This window comes from Lineus longissimus, chromosome 3 (assembly GCF_910592395.1).
Source record: "Lineus longissimus chromosome 3, tnLinLong1.2, whole genome shotgun sequence".
NCBI lineage: Eukaryota > Metazoa > Nemertea > Pilidiophora > Heteronemertea > Lineidae > Lineus > Lineus longissimus.
This window is the reverse complement of record NC_088310.1, coordinates 2,974,703-2,998,545: the sequence shown is the minus strand read 5'-3', so window position 1 is coordinate 2,998,545 and position 23,843 is coordinate 2,974,703. Positions and strand designations below refer to the sequence as shown.

The 23,843-nt window shown below is 40.0% G+C and overlaps 1 protein-coding gene across 4 annotated transcripts in view; it reads left to right on the top strand.

The window, feature by feature from the left end:
• Positions 1 to 23,843, top strand: part of LOC135485378 (EH domain-binding protein 1-like) — an 88,996-nt gene extending 65,153 nt beyond the window's left edge. For all 4 annotated transcript variants that reach the window (XM_064767350.1, XM_064767352.1, XM_064767351.1 and 1 more), the window contains one exon: positions 18,643 to 23,843. In XM_064767350.1, the coding sequence (XP_064623420.1) occupies positions 18,643 to 18,727 (85 nt within the window). In that variant the 3' untranslated portion in view covers positions 18,728 to 23,843. The remainder of the gene's footprint in view (positions 1 to 18,642) is intronic.

The window sequence follows — 23,843 nt, the reverse complement described above, 5'->3', positions numbered from 1 at the left end:
CTTATCTGAACTGTTCACTGTAATAACAGTAACTTTCAATTTGATTTTTTTAAACATAATTTCTGTGTCATTAACACAACAAGAGTTGTCTTTGATGCAGCATTTTGACCTGGTTCCCCAGGTTGATTTTCTCACCATATAAACTTTCCACAAATCATGTGTTTTCCAATGATATAACCATGTGGTGAGAGAAAGCACTTGTTTGACCCTTGGAATGTCAATAAAGAACCTGTAGCCCCTTCATGCCCGTCAGACCCCATTGTTTCCTTTCCCCTTCAACTTTACTTTCTTTTGGGAGTTTCCCCTTCATTGGTCATCCATAAAACAGGGGAGAAATGGGTGACTCAATCAACTTGTGGCTATTCTTGTTTTGCCTACGCGAAGAAAAGACATGACAGGGGTCCTGGGCCGTGGCCAAATTTGACCAGGTCGAGTAACTACACCTTTGAGTTAATTAAGTCATGCTTTTTTGTTGAAAAGATTGGTTGAACTGTTGAAAAAGTGGCCGAGAGCTATCCAATTGTGCTCAGGTCAAAATTGTTTTGCACTGATTTTGTGATATAACGGTTTTTGATTGACCAGGTTCCTTTGACTTGTCTGGTGCCACTTGCGTTTAGAAAATTACTCTCCTGTGCGCTCACTGAAAACAAATGCGCATAAGAAAAACAGGTTGACTTACTATGTTTTGATATCAAATGAGCTGATTGAGGGGTAAATGCTATGGTATAGTCTCAATTGATTGATGGTCAGTCATGGCTGAAATCAAGTGGACAGTTCCCACGATCAGCAAATTTCTGCTTCGAAAAATCTCTCTGCTGTCTCTCATTGCAACTGCGGCAGATTTTACCTGTGGCCTAACAACTCCACACGACTGAAATCATAGGTGCAACGGGTACATTTACATCCTCCCTTAGCAGGTCCTTGGATTGTTTAAACGATTGAAAGGCCTGCTTTGGGAGGATGACCAATAAGTCAGTAAATTCATTGTAAATATTTTCAAGGGAGGCTTACGATTCTAATATATAATGCACCAATCTCGTTTGACCCGAGTTTGAGGTTAAGCCGCGCTAAGACATGAAATTCCCGCCCACTAGGAGAAATAAACAGGAATAAAACAGTCGTAATCTGGTAAAGCAACATACTTGATGTGTTAGCAAACGGGCGAATGAGACTCATGATAATCCCAACACATTTCATATTAGACACGTTGTACACAGATTAAACCTTTTGCGTACGTTTAAATTTTTAAAGAAACTTTATGTGGATAATCTCAATTTGGATAAGATTTACTAAAATTGAATGAATGAATTTCAAATTAACTTACTACATTAGTTCTGTAAAGACACCTTATTTCAGAGGTTGTCTTAGCTTTTCTTATTTTGGTAAATGTCGTGCCAGTCTAAATTTGTTTGTGTGTTGCTTCAGTTGTTCTGTTAGGTTGACTCCCTGTTTTCTCCTTGAGCTTGGGACATGTGGGAGAGGTGTGGAAGAGCGGAGTAATCTCCATACTGACAGACACAGTCTCGGCCTGGGAGGAATGCGTGAACGTTCGCCAGGAATACATGGAAACAAAAGTTGTATCTGGTTTCACCTGTCGTGGCCCAGAGGGTGTCACAAGTTGCTCGTTGCATCAATCTGAATGCTCCGGAACAGTCAACAGCGCAACACCATGTGTACACAGACCCTCTTGGTGCTTTTGGCTAAATATCGCTGTCGGAGGGGTTGTGATCTGCATGTAGAATGTTTGAGGCCAAGGACCAACAAATTTGACTGTTTGTTTCTGGCATGTTTGATGCTTTCTTCTCTCCTATTTAGGTCTTGGAATCAGATGTGGAGTAAAGAGGTTAATGTTTGCCCCTAAAAACACAATTGGTGGCACTTGGGACATCTTCTTCTTATCAGCATTTGATTTGCTTTTCCTGGCTGTCTACAGAACCAGACGTATGTCTCTTGTAAACCAACCCGTCTTCTCTTGTTCCTCAAGTGTTTCAGTAGCATCTTTGCTTCCCTTTCTGATGTTGCCTTCCACTTTTGGCAAGTAGGTGAGCTCTGTCAGTCGTTCCGGGGAGGAATCTACGAACCACAACTGTCCTACAACATGGACATGAAACATAACATAACATAACATATTTCTCCTTCCCTTGTCATGCTAGTCAGGGTAGGGTTGGTACCCACCTGTCATAAGAAAGCTGAGGGCATTCCCCCAGGTTTAGGAACAGGAGTTGTTTTTATTCCCCAATAGTCAGTCCGTGAGCCCGGTTGTTTTCTGTCCTACTTTTGCACCTGTTCACCATGTCATCCTGTTGTCGCAAGGCTTGGCTTATTGAAATTATATTTGGGGGGGGGGCTTTGTCATTGTTGTATTTATTTGTTGGATCAGTAAACAACAAAGACTTTTTTTGAAGTAAACTACTGGTTTGTTTGTTTGTTTAGGAATTATGTCATGCAAGAACCATTTGTATTGATGAGGAACTAAAAGGTGTTCTGTCGACACAAAGCAGAGCTGTAGAAACGTTTTGAAATGAGCGCTGTCATGGGGTTTTGAAAGAAAGCGGCATGTCACATTTCTCTTGCACCAAAGAACCTCAAATTGATGCCATGTAACAGTTGTTTTCACTGAAAACTGTTCAAGGTCTTGACCCTGTCTCTTTCAATGCTCTATCAGCATTGCCCTGAGTCTTGTCCTTGTCTCCTCTGGCTGTGCTGGCTCCACACTGGCCATGCCCTGTAGACAGTTATCCTAGAATACCTCATCCTCATCCAACGTTGCATAACTTGGCATGGAAGTGTTTGTTCATTCCTGAGTACCAAATATCCATAATTTGGTGTAACAAGGCAAGATTTGTGGGGTCAGGTTGACCCAGCCTTTAAGGGCCTCGAATGAGTGAGCAATCTCTACATTATCAAGGATAACCTTTCAATAAAAATATTTTCAGAATGGATGAAATTTTTAAAAAATCAATCAAGGAAACTACCTTTAGTATATTATTTTAGATCACCTCACTTTTGCTAACCCTACATAACCTATGATGCCCCAAGAGCCATGGAGAATATTTGAAAACGAATCTGCCTGCCTCTGGTACAGTTTAACCTATTGATCCATCAAACCGTTGGATGAACACTGACCTACCGGGATCAAAGTAAGGGTTTGAATATCTGAGACATGGGTCAGGCCCTTAGGGATTCTGCAGCTTTCCAGAGGGCATTTCGCCTCCGAAGTGAAGCTCTGTGTAATGTACTCCTTGTACGAGTTCCCTTTATGTCCAGTCAGCACTTTTGGCCAGGTTCTTTGCTGTTATTCTCGAATGCAGATCTTTGTTAATACAATCCAGTGACATTTGCTCAATTCTCCGGACTCCGAACCAAAGGTCCCCATTCACTTCAGTTAGTGAAATGTCTTTGGTGTCATCTTGGAATTGCAGAGAGATCCAAGCTATCATGTTCCAAACCCTCTTCACGAAGGGTCAGGGTATTCTCATGACACCTCGGCCAAACAATTCTCAGACATCACTCGAAATAACGAAATATCACGAGTCAAGAAACTGTTCTGAGAAAAAACCATCTCTGAGAATTTTTCCCAAGTGAAGTCCTCTCCTCACAAACATAATCTACTACGGTACTCTTTGAAAAATACTCTTTTAATAACTTTAATGGGCTGTTTTCAAATGTTAACAAAGAAGTCCTTCATTTGATATTGACGTCTGCAACATGATGAAAGTTTGGTAATAATTTCCACTTGAAATCAATATCATGTTTGGCATGTAAACAAAAGAAAATCAATTCGTTCCTTTATATGGAAGACATTTACATTATGATGAAAGTTTGGATAACATTTTAAGCTGGTCTTATCAATATGTATGACTGGTCAGCAGTGAGGGACTTGAAATTGTGCTAAGTTATGGACTGGTTGGTAGATAACATCAAGTTTGGCATCTCTGGCTTGGAAGTATATCACCTGATCTCGTGCCTTGCAGCATGATGAGTTAAGAATGATGTAAGATGGTGCAGGTGTAACCTTGTTGAGTTCATTCAACCTCTGGGGCCCAGGTGTCTGATGTTCAAAGAAAGTGTTGTTAAAAGGAAAAGTCTTTTGAAAAATCTGGCCAAAAATGTATGAACTTGGTGAAGTGAAGGGGAATTTTTATGTTCTTTACAAAACTTGCTTCTTTAAAGGAGGTATTATAATGATGAACAGAATGGCAATGCTTCTTAAAGGAAGTGTCTCAGAGTAATTGTGAAGTACTGAATTTCTGCTGTTGTTTTTGGTGACTTTAGCTTTAGATAAGGAAAGCGAAATGGTAACAGGTTCTATTCATTGATACAGCAGACTGAATGACTGATGAGTGGTTCGGTATTGCGTAGCAGTAGGCCTACATTTGATTAGCTGGTAAAGTCGAGATGAGACTTTCTGCATCATTAGACATGAACATGTATCTGAGCTTGCAGAGTGGTGATGTTGTATTTTGATCATTATTTGCCATCTCTGTGCAGCTTTTCACGGCTTATGGTGTACTTATGATGTATTTATCATGGTAAATCTGCTGATCCTGTAGTAAGCCAATGGCAAGTATTCAGCTTTTCAACGTACGCCAGGAATTTAGGGCTCAGCATTCACGCCTTCAGTTCAGGTCTTGTTGTCTATATATCAAAACATAGCGCTGGTGTAGGCTTAGTACTGGCTGCAGGTCGAGTATCATATGGATCAAGGGGAGAGGGTGCATGCCAGGGGTTTCTTGCTGGAGGGAGGCAGTTAGGTATCTTCCTAGTGCCGTACACTTTGATGCTTCAGTGACAGCCTTTGAGGGAGTTTTCCTGGTGAAGGACTTTCATCCTTGAGATTTCCAAGTTCCAAATGGCAGCTGTCACTCTAAAGGCTCAAAGTTTATAAGTTTACTTGCTACTTGCATTATTAAAAAACACATCAAAACACTATCAAATTCTCAAGCTGTTTTATACTTTTTTAAAGTTCATGCTAAAAGATCTGCCAGACTGATTCAACTTCAAAGCCCGTCTTCAAAGGCTTTGCTTTCATATTGCATGATAGTTGCACAAGAAGGCCCCTTTCAATTTAAGGTACAGTTCTTACCTTAGGCCCTTGCATAACCATATGTTCTCAGGTGCAATAAGGATACCTTGGTTTAATACCAGCATCAAAGGCAGCATAGCAGTAGCTCACTCTTCCTGGAACAGTATCAAGTAGGCCCATCAACAGCAGACCTGGAGGCTTCCTCCCTCATAGGTCTATGCAACAGATAGGTGTGGCTCCAAGAAACCCATTGAAGTGGTAAAGCTTGGAAAATGGTAGAAAAACTCATCTGATTTCATCTTAAGTTGCCAATTTCACCTCTGTATCAGTGTACAGCTATCTGTGTGATACAGGTTAATCTTCTTGTGTACTTTGGTTGGAATAACTTCTATGTATTTGCTTAATCTAGTGTTAAATCACTTTGGATCATCGGGGAAAAAACTGTTAGCAAGCTCATCTTTAATTTTTCATATTTCACCCAATTTGATCAGAAGGTGGAAGTTCATGCTTGTTAGGACACAATCAAGAATTAAATTTGACTTTGGGGGTTATCTCCGATGATGCGGAGAACTTCTGGATTAGCTTAAGCATTGTTTTCATGGCAATGATCATTGTGAAGCTACAAATGTTTCACATCTCAATGGTTTTTTGCTAAGAAAGTTACCTTCATAGTCATTTCTTTTGGGTGGAAACAGTGTTTCTCTGTCATATCCTGTTGCAGTCTCCATCCAAGATGGCCGACATTGCAGCCATTTTGAATTGAGTTTTCCCTGGATTTGTTTGTTGAGATTCTGACACCAGCTGTTGATTCTCTTTCAATCTTTTCAGCCAAATGTCTTTTTGAGATAATGACAGTGCTGTTTGAGGTTAATGCTAGAGCACTGAAAGTCTAAGGTCAAAAGCACTTGTCTTTCACTGGTGTTGTGTCAGTTTCCTGTTAGGTAGTTTCCCTTAATTGACAGGCTCAATTGACAGGAGTTAATCAAGCTGATGTGTGATGACATCATCACTGTTGAATTCCAGGCCACCCACCACATGTTGCCAAGGAGTTGTATTGTTATCTCAAGTAAATGAGTGGGCAGGATAAATAGTACAGATTTGGTGGAAATTCTTTCCACTTGGTTGGCCATGGCTTTCATAAAAGGAACTATAGCAAGGTAATAATTCGGTTGTTGAAGCAAAATCTAATGTCTTTTTCCAAGGCAAGTTTGGGTGAGGTGAAGTCTGACAGATTAAAAAGACAGTAGGCTATCCTCAGCCTGGAGTTTGAAAGTGTGTGAGGACCTGATTGACTGACTGACTGCTCACCTATGCATGGTATGTTGGTCCTGTGACAGCAAGCTGCCAGTCCCCTGTTGTGTTATCCAGAGGGGTGAGGCTGGGCATGGGTCACTGACAGGTGCTTGATAGCTCATGCTGTGTTACCTCTGGGGGTGGGGGGTGATGTAATGTGGAATTCCTTTGGGAAGCTGGGATCCATATTTTCACATTCAGAGGAAATCAACAGGAAATTCAGCATCCTGTACCTGGTTGATTGATTTGCACCATCTTGACCCAGGAAGTGGTTTCATGTGCCAATCAATATTTGATATGAGGTGGTTTGTGTTGAATCACAAAATCAAAAAATGTTATCAGATCATGCCATTTTGAGCTTTCTGTGTTCCAAGTTTCTGCTTCAAAAGGTACAACATCTGTGTGAGATAGACAATAATAGAAGGGGTAACTGATGAACAGACAGGAAAACTCATCATAACATTCTGCAATGCCCTTGTTAACCTTGCTCATCTCGTTACATCAGCACTGCTGGTCCACATGTGCCAGGAAGCCACTTGAGGAGCCATGTGCCCATGTGCCCTACCCCTACCTTCTGATCTCAACGAGGCTCCACTGGGGATTAACAAACCCTGGCCAGGTAGAAGGAAAACATTGGTGGGTGAAGAGGGAGGAAAGATAAGAGTTCCTGTGAAAGCATCCTACTTTGTTGATAAAAATGGAGCCATTTTTAATCAGGATGCTGCTGACCTTGTCCTCAAGTGTTCTCAGAAACAGTGAAATCCTGAAGTGATTTGCTGTAATGATTATTGGTTTCAACATGGGACCTATTTTCAATATCTTATGGAGCCTTTTCATCAAGTGTTTTCAGAATTCGCAAAATAATGCACATCTGAGAAGTGAGGTACTGCATCCCCAGATGTAATGTTGAAAATGCAATCGACAATCGTTTTAAACAGTTTTCAACATTCCTCAATACTTATGAAATATTGAGAGAGGAATTGATTAAACCATTTTTCTCAATGTCAGGTAGACAATCCCCCAAATAATTCTTCCATTCCTCAATACATATCAAATTCTAGGAGCAATTATAAATTGCACAATTTTGTCCAAAAGTGACGTAAATTGACAGGTTTAGATTCGATGCAACTCTCTGTCATATCTGTCACCCAATCTGACTGACAGGTGATATATCATATCAATCAAGACTGGACCAGCCCCAGGCCCCCCTCGAGCACACCATTACCTTAATACTATCTTACATCACTATGTCTACAGGTTATGTGGCTATTTATTTCCTTTTCTCCTGGAGGTATCCTGCTCCTGTGGTGTTTATCTGATGCTCCTCCCTCTACTTGTGTGAGAAAAACCTGATGGTACATTCAGGCCAAGAAAAATGATTATGATGGTTTTTCAGCTGAGAAACAAAAATATCGATAAAAAACCATCATTTTACCACACAATATGAAACGTGTGATTTGTGGGGCACTATAACCAAATTAGAGGCCCAACTTGAGACTGACTTGCATCGCAGTAGGATGAGATGTTTTCAGGTTTCGACCCCAAGAAGCGTATATTTTGCATCCCATCTCTTTGGCCTATCAGGTGTACATTTCACCTAGTCCTTCTTAACCCTCCAAACCCTAGGAGGCAAGGATTTAGTAATCCACTGCTAATTTCTTTGACATCTAATTTATTTTTCAGCCAGGTTGGTGCCACTATACCCTCTTCATTGGTGCAGTTCTCTGTGCCTCATTAAACCCAAAATCAATTAATCATTTTCCCACCCTTCAGGGCCAGTTTAGTTTTGGTTAAGTGCAGTGACCCCTTCGTATGATATTTCAAAATGCTCATCAATTTCACTTGGTCCAGGAATTCTTTTGACATCTCAGTCTTTCTCAGCCTTTCTGTGCTAGTAGGTTCTGAAAAAAATTTCAAAAGTGAAAAATATTTCAAGGTGAAATGGTCCAAAGATCAGCCAGACCGGGTGTCCTTAATAGAGAAGTTCTAGTGTACAGACATGTATATGAATAATCGATGATTTAAACAAGCTTATATCTCATCAATCACAATGTGATGGCACTGTTAGTATCTTTAATATGCAGCATATTGATATGATTATGTTTACCGACGAGTTCATTACGCACCTAAAGATCCTGTGACGCAGGTTCATTGGTTAGCCGTTTGTCCGAGAAAGGAAATGTTTTTAATGCAATTGTGTCGAATTGAATATCGATAAAGACATATTGTGTATGTTTTCGTCACCCGTGAATATTTAGGGTGTGTACTGTACTCGATGAACTTAGGACTGCACAGGGCGAATTTTTTCTGTCGCATCTCTGGCATTCAGTGGTTCATTTTGCTGTCGGGATGGTCGAAACTTGAATTTTGTAAATCTGTTGGGTATTAATCTTAAGACTGTTGATCAAAGCAAAGACGTATTACTGTCGATACTATTGTCAGTGTACATGTATGTGAAAATGAAAGAATCGTGCAAATTTACCCTGAAGTTCATATTTTACCTCAAACTGTGTAGTAGAATGGAGTAATCTTGCTGTAGAATGCAGCAGCCACTGAATAATGTCCAGGAACAGCCAGTGGTGATCTGGTGAAAAAAATGCACATCTCGGGCACTTTCCTTGATTCGCTTTGTTTGTATGAAGTTGGGCGATTCAGTATGAGAAATTCATACTTCCCACACAACTTTGTCATCTTGGAAAATATCCCTGAGTAATAAAAACAATGTCGTTTACTACTTGTTATAGCCAGCGCTGTTAGCGTACAATCCAATCTGATTTGGTGTACCGGTATTTGAGATGTACATTTTGTACAGTTAGATGTACAAGTTTTGATGTGAACTCACTTTGGAATGGAATTGGGATTTCGTCCTGACTATCACTCCTCTCAGACATATTCAGTGTGTTATCTCTCGAAACAACCAAGTGAAACCCATAGCTCCCTAATACCTAAAGAAACAAAGAATTTGTCAAACATGGCAAGTTCAGGGACAGTACATGTCGTAGTACAATAACTTTTGGTAAACTTTGTCAAAATATTTGCATGCAATGCTGTTTTAATACGAGACTCGGAGCTTCCAAATCCGATTGTGGGAAAATAAGATTAACTGGTATTAGAGGGGCTATGTCAACTTTTTAACCCCCAGTTAGCATTTATGAACAGATTTTGAACGATAATCTCAAGGATTTACCTCAATAATAAGTATATCCTGTCTTTGATAACTTGTTAATTTTCTTACTGAAAATTTCATAGATCAAATCACTTTAATCCTTTTAATACAATAGCGTGGGTCTTTAGCGACCCATTTCAATCTTGTCCCCTCGATAAAAGCTGCACTGTGGATTCCTTGATCCAGAGGTGTAACTTTCTTGAACTTAAGCACAGGAAGTCTACCAAAAAACCGACTGAGAGGTGGCATAGTAGATTTGTTTTGAAAAAAATCTATGTACGATTCTACCTTGAAATAGTCTGAGAGTCAATCACAAATAATGTGTATCAATTATCTGTGAAGTTCAGTAGGACAATGCAGTCACCTGACATAATGCCGGCAAATTGAAATCTCGCTTTTGTACATTGTGCACTATGAGAAATGACGATTGCCCCCCAGCATGCCCTCGCCTGCCATATTTACCAACGTCATTCCAGGCACATGTCACTTTAGTTTGATGCCGAAAATTATATTTAGCAGATTTGCGACATTTTGATCACAAGTGTGGCCAGGGTGAGATATTGCCTTTAGCACGGAGTGTGTCTCCTGACGGAGTGTGTGTCCCCTTGCCAGGACGTTATTGTTAATGGGTCGCCTTTGTCTGTAGTTCGATTCCTCGCTCCGATGCCAGAGGGCGTTTGTCCTTGTCTAGCACTGATGAGCCACTTTGAGCTGTGAACAGGATATAACCGCATAATATGCCAATTAAAATTGGCTGCATTTAATTGGTCAAAAGTGAAAATTGCTACTTTTGAATTCCTCTGTTTTTGTGTGCAGTATCTCAAAATATTCCACTGGCATTGTCATGAAGACACCAGAACTAACTTTCAGTTTGTGAACATCAAAGTCTGAAGAAAAAAGATAGGGAAGGAAGTAGGCGGAATTGTTCTTTTATAATGAAGAATCAATCTTTCATTTAATCATGCTTGTATCACTGCATGAACTACTTCTTGAAAAAGATTTTCCTTATTTCACCGGACATGGCATATTTGTTAAAATTTGTTGAAAATAATTTTCTGCCTCAAAGATCACTTTGTTTGTCGTTTCTTGAATGTAAGAATATATATTATGAATGAAATTGATAAAACAGGTCATGACGATTTTAAGGTGGGTAGTGCTCATGGTGATTGCAACCTTCAACGTAATTTCCACTTTAGTGACAACAAAGCAATATGAGAACAACTTATGGAACCATTGTCATATTCAATTGGTGGCAAGTTTGATGAAAAACGTCCACGGATTACCGTGACTGACAGGCGTGGCACAAAGCGTCTTGAGAATCCCCAAAGAAACTCTGCCAGAGACTGTCTCTTTCTTCCCAGCCAATGTCAAAGACTCGTCGCCCTTATCCGCCAAGTCTAATCTTACCCATGGGGTGGAGTCGAACAAATTTTCACTTTCAACTCTTTGCCTCCATTTTGGCTAATCTTCTTCTGAGGGTGAAGATTTGTCTAACATACAAAAACAGTTTTGCGAGGAATTCTATAATTTCTATCAACTCGGTACAGGTTATCCGTAAGCCCTTCCACGGAATAGGATATTTCTGTTCAGCTTTTGTTGGCTCTTTCTGATGAGTTGACATTACCTCAGTGGTTAAATGTGAGGTTAACTTTCCTCTGAGAGCTTGTCATTTTCAATAATATTATTTTATCCCTTTGTTGATGGGGTCCTGGAGATTTTGAAAAAGGATGATTTTACTGAGAAATCTAAAGAATTGCTTCTGGTCAAAACATGCACTCAAAACACAATTTGACTACAACACCCTACTAAGAAATTGGCAGAGCATACTGTCCATGCTGTCAATAAAAATGGTCTTCAAATTTGTGGGAGTCCAAACGTTTTGTTTATCTTGTTTGAAAACAGTATTGCTATAAAGAGCAAAATATTCATCAGGAAGTCTGTATACTTCATCAGACCAAACATTTTCTTCAACATTTTCAAGTTTGTATTTTGTCAAAGTGGGTGCTGCATTCGCCGGGTGCTCCACTGGACCAGCATTTGGCTCTCCCATGTCGTTTGGCAAACAGCCGTCCTTTCACCTTCTGACATTGTTGTCACTCTTCTTCGTCAGTTCTATCGGGCAATTAAATTACCTTTTGAGAGTTGATACAAATGTTTCGACTGTCAATTGTGATAAAAATAGACCAAGGGGGTGTGAAGCGGTGTGCGGATGTGTCAGTAAAAGGGCAAGTGAAATCTTTAATGAATCGTTCATTTTCATCTCGTTATTGTCAAGACGTTCGACCGCTTTACCGGCCGATATTGAAATGTTACAAAGCACGCAGGAGGCAATGCATGAAGAAAGTCGGACACAATTGAAAGAGTGAAAAAAATGGATCTTAGAAATTGTCGAGAGGTTTCAGCGCATAATAGAACTGGAAATGACAGTGTCAAAGATGTTGGATACAGAATTCTGAATAGTTCCGAGTCTGTGGTATTTTGCTCTGAAGAATAGACAGCTGTGAACATCATAAAACTCTTTCCCCGTAGCGGTGTCCTGTAGGAGGCCGCCAGCTTTAACAAACAGCCTAACACCTACTTCAGCGTTTACGACAAACAACGCAGAGTGGCCGCCCTATTCACGCGGCGATGCACCGCTTTTGAAAAGAGCAAACATCGGCCAGGAAGGGAGGGTGCTGAGTGGGGTGTTCAGGGATCGCTGGGTACAATACTCAGCCACGGATGCACATGCGCCTTCTGATGTCGCAGACAGAGGCGACTGCTTAAGTGCTGAACGACTGGGCTTTCCCAGCGCGGATTAAGAAAGTTACACGATGCAACTCCTCACATTCATTGTGTAATCCCTGACAACCGCAGCTGATTTAGAATTTGACATCTTCGATTGGAATACTGTACAAGCTAAAGTCACTTACGACATAGTTGATCCTCCCATCCTTTTGGAAAAAATGACGTGGTGTTTTCATATTTTCTTTAATGAAACTTTCAGATAGTCTTTGTCTCCTTCAGTGTGCAAAGAGAAGAAAATAAGCATCACCATTATCACGTGCACTATTTTCATGAACTTACCACAGAATAGTCAACAGTTGTGGTTTGAGTATTTGAGAGAAAAACCATAAGGGCGAAATTGAAGGGAAAAAATTGTGATAAAAGGCTGAAAGGTTTCCATGCAGCAGCGATGTTCAGGAAGAAAGTTACAGTATATAATCCAACTGTCTGGGATTTTTGGTACTTCCCGGGGATAAACAAACTGACTTGGGTATTGCTTGTAGCAGATTCATCGCCAATGAGGTTCTCATCTTCTTTTCAAGTGTTGTGTTTGTAGATTTGGATTGTGGGCTGTTGGGCAATATTTGGCGAGAAGGAGATCAGTAGATGCTTCATGGGATTTACATGTGTACTTAGGGGATCCCGGCTGCAACCAAAAATATGGTTACATTTGATGCTTGGGGGCGAGGGCATCAGTTGCAACACGTAATTCTCTGGATATTTCTGTAATTTTTTGCATTTGTGCATGTCAGTGCCAATATAATTCATACCTCCGTCCTTTCGTCAGAGAGTTCAAAAAGTATTTCATGAAATCTATCAAATATCGAAATGATATTATGATTTCTTGCAAAACAATAAAATCAATTTATAAGCAATTCCAGTGGCTCAGGAATTCCGCAATAAATGCCTAACAATCAAACATTTCATTTTGACAAATTGTCCCTTTCAATTGGTGTATTTCATTTCGTCTCATTGCCTCTGGCCATGGAGTTTGGAATCCTACTCAAAACAAGTACGCCCTCAGGGTTCATAGCAGCGTTCCATTTTCATTCTCATTCTGAGGATGATTCTAAATTGAGTTTGCCATGGGTTGCTTGAAGTTGAACAGGAATGAAGACTGGTTGTCCTCACCCAGTGGAGGACTTGGGGTGGGGGCATGAGTGGTTGAACTATTTTAAAATACATCTTTTCAGTGGCCTGAAAGTAGTGTTGAGAGTCACATCCACTGATAGTTGCTGGAATCACACTTATATACTGCTAATCTGAAGGCATTTTTCCAAAAAGCAAAAAATAGTCAAGTTTCGAATCATTTTTCACAAGAAAACATTGAAATTACTTGGTTGGAATTGAGATGGACACTTAAGTATTGTCCCGGGACCGCCACAGTGTACCAAATAAACGTGGTAAATTTCATAACCAAAATTAATCCACCCTCAGAGAATAGTATCAGCAAAGTTTAACTCCCACACGGGCAAGCTTAAGTAAATAATGTGGCATAAATTTTCACCCAAACTTCGGTTACTCCCTCCGGGCTGAGACGCGGACTTCTAAAACCCCGGGTGACCAATTGAACAGCCCCCTAAGACCAATATGCATGACTGTTCTCGCTGAGGCTGACAACATGACTGGTCCCCCTCCATCAACAGGCCATTACACAGGTGCAGCCTGCCACTTTAAAGTGAAAACACTCATTAAATGTTTAATCCTAAAACAGACGATATTTGAAGGCATTCATTAAAGTATCGATTAAACTTCATTTTAATTGCCGGGTATCGTTGTCAGAAGTTCTAATGCTACCAACAGACTAATTCACCAGGGAGCAGTGAAGGACATTATTAAAGTTTAAGGGAACTCATCCCAAAACAGGCTCAAGTCCAGGGAGTGATGGAGCTGGTGCGAATCCCCCTTAGTATGGAAAATTTTAAATCGACCTTGAAATTTGAGAAATCGTCATAAAAATTACCGACACATGTAGGCCCCCTCTTCTCAGTGTGCTCAGAAAGTGTATGAACTGTTTTGACCACATAGAGTGATGCACACTGCCAGTTGTACTGAGCAGCAATAACTGATACTTCAAATTTTACAAAAAGAAAAGATATGAAGTGAAAAATGTCATCCCTTTGTCAACCCATCTCTACTGATGAACTATGAGTGTCACCTAGCATTGATGACACCCAGACCATCGCCACGGTTGTGTGATTTATTCATCAAGTAATACCTTATAATCCCCAGCAATTGCCGCTAATCCGGGGCATATGGACCAAACGCATAATGACTTGTCATTGTGCGTCTTTTGATTAACCCGTTGAACAAAACGCAAATTATGATCGAAATTCATCGCTCTTCACCAACGCAGGTCTTTTTGGCCGAGGGCTTTGATGTTGCCACGTCATTCTGCAATTTTAAAAGGGATGCGGCGACCCCTCCACATGAAAAATATTAGGAGGAGATAAAGAAATTGTGATTAATTCCGCTAGACCGGTGCTGGGGGTGCCTCAGGCAGTATCACGATTCCGATTGGCAATTTGCAGGAGCAAAAAGGGTGAAGTTGGGATTAGGGTGAGATATTGTATCAAAACGGTCGGCTTTTGGTGCCCTGTTATATTTAGGTTCAAGGTCTGGCTGATGTTGTCCGTCAAGGACTCCCAATTCGGCAGCTATCTTGGATATTGGAGTAAATTTCTCGGTGCCTAGACGTTTACCTGAAAATAGTGTGGGGTTAATGTGGATGATGTATTTGGTGATTCTGATCGGTGTGTCTCTGCCACCATTGGCAGCGAGCAGGAAGCAAGAGATACTTGCCATCTCTATTAGGGCCTGACCAGTTGACTGCCAATGTCTGGCCTCACTAATCCCCCCAGAATCTAACAGCTTTCTCTTCAGTAGAACACTAATGGACTGGCCAGGGTGGGGATTATGGGACTGATGACAGGAAGACCACTGTAAACTAGAATTTTTTGCCAAGATGTTAATTTTGCTGAGTTTATACAATAGTCAAAGATAGTTACAACCAAGAAATGACTGAAGGAGCATTGGCAACAAGCTTTTGATACTCAGACTGCTGTTGTCCAGGACTCTACAAAATCTCTTCTCTCAATTTCTCCAACCCAAAATTGAAAAACTTGTTTGGCCAGGCCATACTGCTCCTTATTGGGTCAGAGTTTTCAAATGGAAATCCTAGAGATATCGTCCTGCACTTGTTACTACTTTAGGTATTTGAATATATCAAGTGTCTCCTGTCTGAGTACGTCTCCATTCATTGATATTCACGCTCTCGGTGCGATCTTAACCGCACTCACTTCACCCTTATTAAAATTGTATGCCTATCGGACGTCTCTTTTATACTTGGATATTATCATCACCATAAAGCTTTCCCGTTCATTACCATAAGATTTTTTTGCGTATTTTGAACAGATTTGGCCACACAACATGCCAGTTTTCCAACAAGCCGCAGTGATTCGCCGTCCATAATGAGGTTCAAGTCAGAACGTCAGGTGCCAAGTACACCTCCAGGCGGACCAAAATTGAGCCATCCATACTGAAATAGTATCATGAGCCCCCCTGTCGATATCTTGCTGTGGGCGAATCTTCCGACCTAAACACTCTTTGAGATTGCCCACGCCAAATTGGGCAAATAAAGCGGGGAGAGTTTCGCCTGATGGAGGAGATAGAATTATAAATAGGTGTGTGTAAGATGGTCGGGGAATCGTATTGTTCTCACTCACCCTACAAGTGGACATCAAAGATAGCTACTCCGATAGCCAGAGGGCGGTTCCTCGTCTATCCTTTATGTAAATCATGTATGTTTTAAAGATGCGCCCATTGTCTGTTGATCCTTTCGTGTTTAGATCTCCTAATTGGTTCGGGGTCGATGGGTGGGTATCGATTTGTTTGTTATTCATGATCACTTGTTACAAACGGTTGGGTCTTTACTCATTTGTTTGCCCCCTCCGAGACATATTTCATACTGAACTGGACACGAGACAATGGACAATGCTACATGTTTAGCTGAGTAGAACTGGCGATTGTCACCAAAACACATTACCTTGTTTAATATACAATATCGTGTTTAACCTCTCGAATGTGCGATATCATTGTGAGCCACACATCTATATTCTGCTCTCTTGCTTTGTAACTCAGCCAAGTGTCACATGGGTCTTTGGTCTCTAAGATGTTAGAGACGGTAGCGTCCAATGATCAAAGCGACGCTGGCAAACTTCGGTACTTGTCGGGGTCAGACTCCTGCATTTTGCAAGAAGAATGTATCCACTCAGTTGTAAAGTGATAATAACATTTATCACAGAAATTTCATTTTCAGTGCCCGAAAAATGCCCTCTGTGTCACTCCTTTCAACCAGATGATGATAATTGTAATTTTCCTGCGAGTTTTCTCAGTCATGTTTATAAACTTGTGAGTTCTTGTATTCAACACAGGATGTCGTAACTGACCATGTGTGCATTATTGGAACACCCCTCGTTAAAATTGTGCAAAGTGAAAACTCCTCGATTTGGGGGGCAAATGACGGTATCTCACACATGCAGACAGGAAACTCGAAATTTCTTGGTTCAGTCGGTTCTACTCTAGTGAAAATGTCTCGGTCCTGCTTGACTGTCGAGTTGATAAATGAGTTTTGTAGTTGAAGTACTAAAAATCTTTGCTCAATTAGCTTTTGATATTCAATTCATAAAATTTTGTCATGTTTTGTGGAGTTCTGTCTGATGATTTCATTGACATTTCCAAGTACATTCAAGAATTCATAGTTGTTGTGCCTTGTGATTTTTTTCTGAATTAACTAGGTTCTGAGTGGCGTGGGTACTTGAGTAAATAGTTAGCCTGATTTGAACATGAAAAAGGATAAAAAAAGGAATCCTGTTTGGTGCAAAGGCTAAAATGTAGAGAGGGGCCTTTTTAGGGCCTTGTCTGTACTAAATGAACAGGTTGGAAATGAAGGCCAAAACACTTGCTGTAGGGATTAAAGTAATATTTTAATGGGACTGAAGTAATTTGGGAAATGCTACCTCAAGGTTGATACTTTTTGCAAAGAAGGGGATGTAAATTTTTGCGAGCTAACCGTGAAAGAGATTTTTTGCGATCTTTGTGGGATTTCACTCAAGGATGCTAATTAAACCCGTTGAAATGTCCCGATTGCATTTTCGTGGGAGAAGTTGAAATTATCGTCGATGGTGGCCATAGCAATATTTCGAAATATTTCTCAAGGTCACGCGGTTTATGAGGATTTATTTCGCCTTAGTACATTATAGTTATTTTCATTGTTGAAAAAAATGGGTTTGCTTATAAACAGTTTGTTTCTATTGTTAAGAAGGGATTACAAAGTGATTACACTTGTTTCCTATTGTTGCGTGGATTTAAATGGAAAAAATGATGTCGGGGATGTGAGTTGCTATGAGTGACGCGAATTAATCCCTGTTCGTGAGATGGCTGTCGCTGTCAGGGCACTTTTTCAAAATCTTCCTTTTCTGCATGTTCTGCAGCGGCAGGTTTTAAAAATGTTTTTCTACTGGGAAATTTTCATAATAAATTCTTGGTTTGGAAAATCCTTGAGAGAATAAAGCAGTGCGGTGGGGGTTATCTGAGAGAGGGATGTCACTAGAAAGGTAGAGCCCATTCAGAGTAAGACATCCCTCTGAAGGACACAAATACAAATGTGTGCCAAGATGGACTCAATACCTCCCATATGGAATATCCCCATATGATTATAAAACTATTTCAGTTAAGACAAGGAAGAATGCTGTTATATTCTACATTCTTAAAAGAAGAAAGGGTGAACATGATACATCTTCCATGTTCCTGTAGTTGGTTCATGTTTCCAACATGTCCAACATATGTTTGATGGTTTGCAAAGAACTCCCTAATGCAAGTTGCTCAACTGTCTAGCTTGTCATCCCTTTTAGCCTGTGAGTGTTTTCTTTCCAAAGTAGTGCATCGGATGTCCAAAACATCAACCAGATGCAAAAAGTGATGTACGATTTTCTCCTCAAAACTCGGCATTGGTGTAACATCAAATTTCCAATGCTCTACCGTTTTAAAAGAGTGCTGAAAAATTTCTCAGCATCACCAAATCGAAAAGATGTCAGTACTATTTTTTCAGTGTATTGAGCTTTTCGTTTTATGTCATGCTCTTGCCCGATATTTTCTCGCAATTTCTTGTTAGCAATTGCATTTTCAGAAAACGGACAAGCTGTTCATGTTGTTATACTTGTAAGAAATTGTTAAAGATGCAGTGTTGGTCGAACAGAAAGAAGTCATCGTCCTTCTACAATTTTGTTTCAGGACACTCTCAATGCGACAAGTCTTTTGTGTAACTTTTCTAATGCGGACATTTTCCTGTGATGTTCGAGTTCTTATGTGCCAATTTTTTTGTATTTTTCAGGATTGAGGATGATGAAGAGTTGGAGAGGAGAGTGAATCAGGGTAACTTGGTCAAGCCAGAGAAGGAGAGATGTGCTATCCAATAGACACTGCTGGGTGCGTGAGGGCTGAGTGAGAGGTCAAGATGGGCTCCTGGGGAGGGCCAGAGGAGTGTGCTTGGAAGATATTGGCTGTTGTTAAAGCTGGGCCCGATCCTACTCTAAGAAGCCTTCTATCATAGAGTGCAATAATGCATTACCTGATGAACTCAGAGAACCTTCCTGTAAGCAGCAGTACACTGCACACATACAAAAAGTAAGTACCTGCACTCCTGAAGGAGTGCATGTGAGAGACAATATGTGCACTTCTTTTATAGTATAGTTGCCCAGGTTTAATGACATTACAGAGTGAAAGAGAGAGATATTGTTACTCATCAGTTACCAGTGCAGAAACGAACATTGGGCATGTTTGAAGGACAATCACAATGACCATCAATGTCCTTTAGATTCATGAACACAAATCATGAAATTACAACTATAATCCATTGTCATCACTAAAACACCACTTCTCAAATTGGAGTCAAGCACTTAACAAGCCAAAGATTTCAGTAAAGTGAATAAATCAACATTAAACAACTTTTATTTTCGGTTGAAAAGAACCCATCATTATTTATTAACACGTTCATTTGTTATTCTCCAATCACTCTTACACAACTCTAATGTGACATTGATTCAACTTGTAATGGCCTAATTTGAGTAGCTGCAAATTATCGTGCTTTCTATTCAATATTTTCATCAATAACAAACACGTTTTACGTTAACAATATCAAACAGCGCACAGGACGCTCAGTCGCCATTTTCACAGTCTCCACCGTCGTCTGTCGACTTCCGTCAACTTCCGTAACAGCATTGCATTCTATTAACGACAATAATATTTCCGCCGTCGCGATCGGGTGCTCATACTAATGATATGCGCTGTTGCCCGTGAAATAACACAGGTCCCCCGTCGCGATTTACGGCAGCAATGGGAGCATCGGTTCCTTGAGCATCAATTAGATATGAGACCGAAGACCCTTGGGCCTCATTACGGTCTACAGCAATTGATTGACTCGCTTCCTTTCTCGTCTCTTCACGCATACTTGAGCTTTCCTGCCTCGCTCTCATAGCGTCGAGAATTTCCCCTCTCCTCCGAGTGGAGGATGGAAATTATCAATCATCGCTGACACTTCTGTTTGCGCTCTGCCAGCCTACAATAAGACGGGCCTAATTAAAGGGTAATTTAATGAGAAAAAAACTCCACCTCTTGGCACTTGCAGCATCCCCACTATGTGTTATTAATTCACTTTGGCCATGATAGTCTCTGGGGGCTTCTTGTATGATGTTGCCTTGATTCTGCACAGCTCACTACTACCCATTTGGCACCAAAATCACTGCCTTTATTACAGTGTATCCTGCTTACAAAGGCGACTGCTAAGGGAGGTTACACTACTGCCAACTCAGCCAAGGGACAACTTTGGCCTGGTGTAGTGAAATCCAGAAGGTCACTTTGGCACCTTGCCGATTTCCCATGCAGTACTCATTCATGCATTGTTGGCTGCCAAACTTTGGATACCGTGTTGCGAAATTCTTTAGTCGTATGCTCATCAATTCATTTATGCGAGAAAAGAATAATAGAGAGGCCTGAATGCCTCATCATTACGATGAACACACCCGATAAACGTCGCAGCCAAATTTCCCAAGAAGGTGTACTCGGCTGATAAAATCCGTCTGACCTATTATCGGCAAGCGAACATTGCCAGTGTCACTGGAGAATGAATAATTGTGGAATGATGCCATTGACAACATGTTAATAAGCTAGTTCACATCCACGCACGGCACTTTAGAAAACGCTGTGCAAATTTCATGATATCGTTTCGCACTGTCATGCCAATTACGCCTGGTAAGGGTCGGTGAGATGCCATCTCGGTTCACAGCAGTTTCGTTGTGATAACTATCCGCATCCCATTGGTAACCTTAATGGATTTTTCCTCCGGTCTTGACTTGATGTGTAGTAGAACAATGCCTGTTGTGTAGCTTGCAATTAAAATGCATAAGTTTTCGTGATAGAAAATGCTTTAAATGTGCTTGTCGATTATTGCATTGGGCGAAAAGGAAACCCGAAATCTGAAAACTGCAAAATAACTAGCTTGGGGCACCATATTAACCCCTTGGAGTGCATGCAATCCGAGAGATTTTTCTTAAAGTGTTAAATGTTGTGAACATAGCCAGTGATAAGTTTGGACCCTCTCTGACCCATAAGAAAAAGATGATACCGGTTTATGCTTGACAACACTGGTGTATATTGTATATTCTAGGTCACAGTGATTGATGAACATGAGTGTAGACAATGTATTATGTGTAGAAATATTGAACTAAGCTTAAAGCTGATCTCTTAATATGCTTAATTGTATGGCATATCTTTGTACAAAGGAGGTGTATCTGTTATTTTCGTGCTTTTAGTGGTTCCTCACTTAATGATGTGATCATTGTTGTCTTCAGTAGAATATGAAGTTGTGCATGTGCTGCAGTATAATTGAAGATTCATGGAATTTACATTGTAAATGAAGATTTTCAACTTGTAAATTAACATGCAACCAATGGTTTACATTTTGACTAAACAGTGGATTTACTCATTCAAAGTGATGGTTTACACAGTAAATGGATAAACACTCAACAAAAGTGTTGGTTTGCGGTGTACATGTATTAACACATGGAGAAGCACTTGGTAAATATATAAGTGCTGATTTACATTGTAATTGTGAATCTTAAGTGTTAATTTACAGTGTAAACTGACAAATACTGGATTTACACTGTAAATCTAAAGTGTAGCTATTTTGGAAATACATGTGTACATGAACAGCAACTGTATGAAGTTCCGTATGAATAAGTTGAATACACTTTTAATGGACAAATGTTGTTTGGTGTATATTTCCTGTATATTTTCAAATATTCTATAATGCATTTAATGGTTAGTATGACATGTAAATCGCTTCTTTCAACCAATGGACGAGAAAACGGTATTTCGTTTAATGGCAATGTTGAGATACTGACACATTCTGTGCGTCACTCATCGCATCACATTTCTCATCTCATCTTTGTCATGCGTTCTCGACTATCGGCCATTTCCACGTTTCATGCCTGATTACACTCAGTGTGTGAAAATGCCTCTGTTTATTACAAAGTGTCAAAAGTGTATCTTGTCGAGTGTGCTGACATCGCTTCAGCCTGGACTGAGTAATTTTATTTTTCTGGATGTAAGATTGCAGACACTCTTAGCTTTCATTTTGGCATAGGCTGTTCTGAATTGAGCTGATTTATGTGTAATTGTTGACCCATATGTAAGGCCATGAATAAAAGTTTGAATTATCATCAAATTCACCGTAAAAGTGGTTGATCATCATCAATCGATGTGTTCAAGTGACTGATCAACATCATGTGATGTGTTCAAATCTTGTGGTGTGTTCAAATTCACGCTCAAACAATGAAAATGGTTGATCACTGCCATACATATTCGACAGTGAAAGTGACTGTTATGGATGACAAGAGCAATTTGATATTTGACTTTTGCAGCAAAACAGCAATGTTATATCCAGCTACATTACTTTAAATTCGACTTATTCACCTTTGGGAAAAACTTCCGAATTCTGGCCAACATGAAAACAAATTGCGCTGTTGAGTTCAGAAGGCAGCATAGCCAATGATTATAAACATGACAGTTTGCGGTCACCATCAGATGGTCATTTGATGAGAGTGGCCTTATCTCTGGTGGCTGGTCGCAGTGCCTCGTCAACTTGTATGGTTGCTGACTACAGAGTGTGCAATTAGCGAATGATAATGTCACTTCCCCATCTCATTGTTGGGTTGGTGGACTTATCATCTGATGCCATAGACTCACGGTATGCACGGTTTTCAGGGTCTAATTTGGTTTATGTGGTTGGAATGTATATTCGTCCATTAGGTATGGTGGCTTTGGGATGAGATGGCCATACATTCACAGTTACTTCTGATGTGTATTCTTTGTAAAGATATTGCGATTTTTTTATTGGCTTCGCAATTTTTCGATTGGGCTATTTTGCTGGTTGTGATTGCAACAGTTTGAAACTGGCTAGATAATTGCTCTGTGATATAGATATTGACTTGGCTGTTCAGAGTTGTGTAACTCACTGAATAATACTTGGTATTATTGTTGCATGTATGTTAATAGCATCTAGCTCAGTTGATTTAGCATGGTAATCATGCATAGCATGTCAAATCCCATTTCACCTTCTGTCAGTGAAAACAATGACTTATTCAGTAACTTCAAAACAAATATGAACGATTCTGTTTTCGACTGTCTTGCCGTGATACAATCTTTTGATTATAATCTATTGCTTCCAATATTTATTTTGAAAAATGATCTTGCCGTATTTGTTATACTCCTACCTACAGTCCTGGTCAAAAGTATCATCATTCTTTGCATGCGACACTACTAATATTAGGACTCTACAGCATGACTACTTTACTTTTATGTTGGAGGGGTGTCTTGAACACAGAGTCAAAGAACACTGAGAGAGTTTGTTGGAAACTTGCTTCAGTCTAATTTCAAGTGTGGTGCAATGTTACCTTTGGCCAGTACTGTTTGCAATAGAATCTGTGTGCTAATGGATGTGGTAAATGTTACTGTTTCTTAAGTTGTATTGGCTTATGTTATACTTAAGTTTCTTATGTTATTGGAATTTAGGTTACCCTAATTCAGTTCTAGTAACTGAATCGTAGTAACTTAAATAATATGTTCTGTATCATAGTTTGTAATTAGTTGTATATGAGGATGTGTTCAGTTCAATTGTACATATATGAGAAATGTGAACAGTTTTGTTAGTTTTGTTAGTTAATGTGTGAGGTGATTCTCCGGTTGTCAGTAATGACTTCAAAGTGTTGAGGAATTTGGTAAAAATAATTGCTTTATAGAGAATGTGGGTTGATATCAGTTAACGTGCATGAAATGGTAACATTTTAGAGAGGATGGTAATATCGCGTCATGTGAAATATATATGGACACCTTATAAGTTCTGCTGCAGTCTATGTATAATGGAACATGTGTTGTTGTGTAGACCTTTCTGTTCGAGCCTTACTTGGCTTGTATGATGTAATGTAGGCAATGGGTATATCCATTGTTTCCACAAATAATTCAGTAAATAAAAATTGA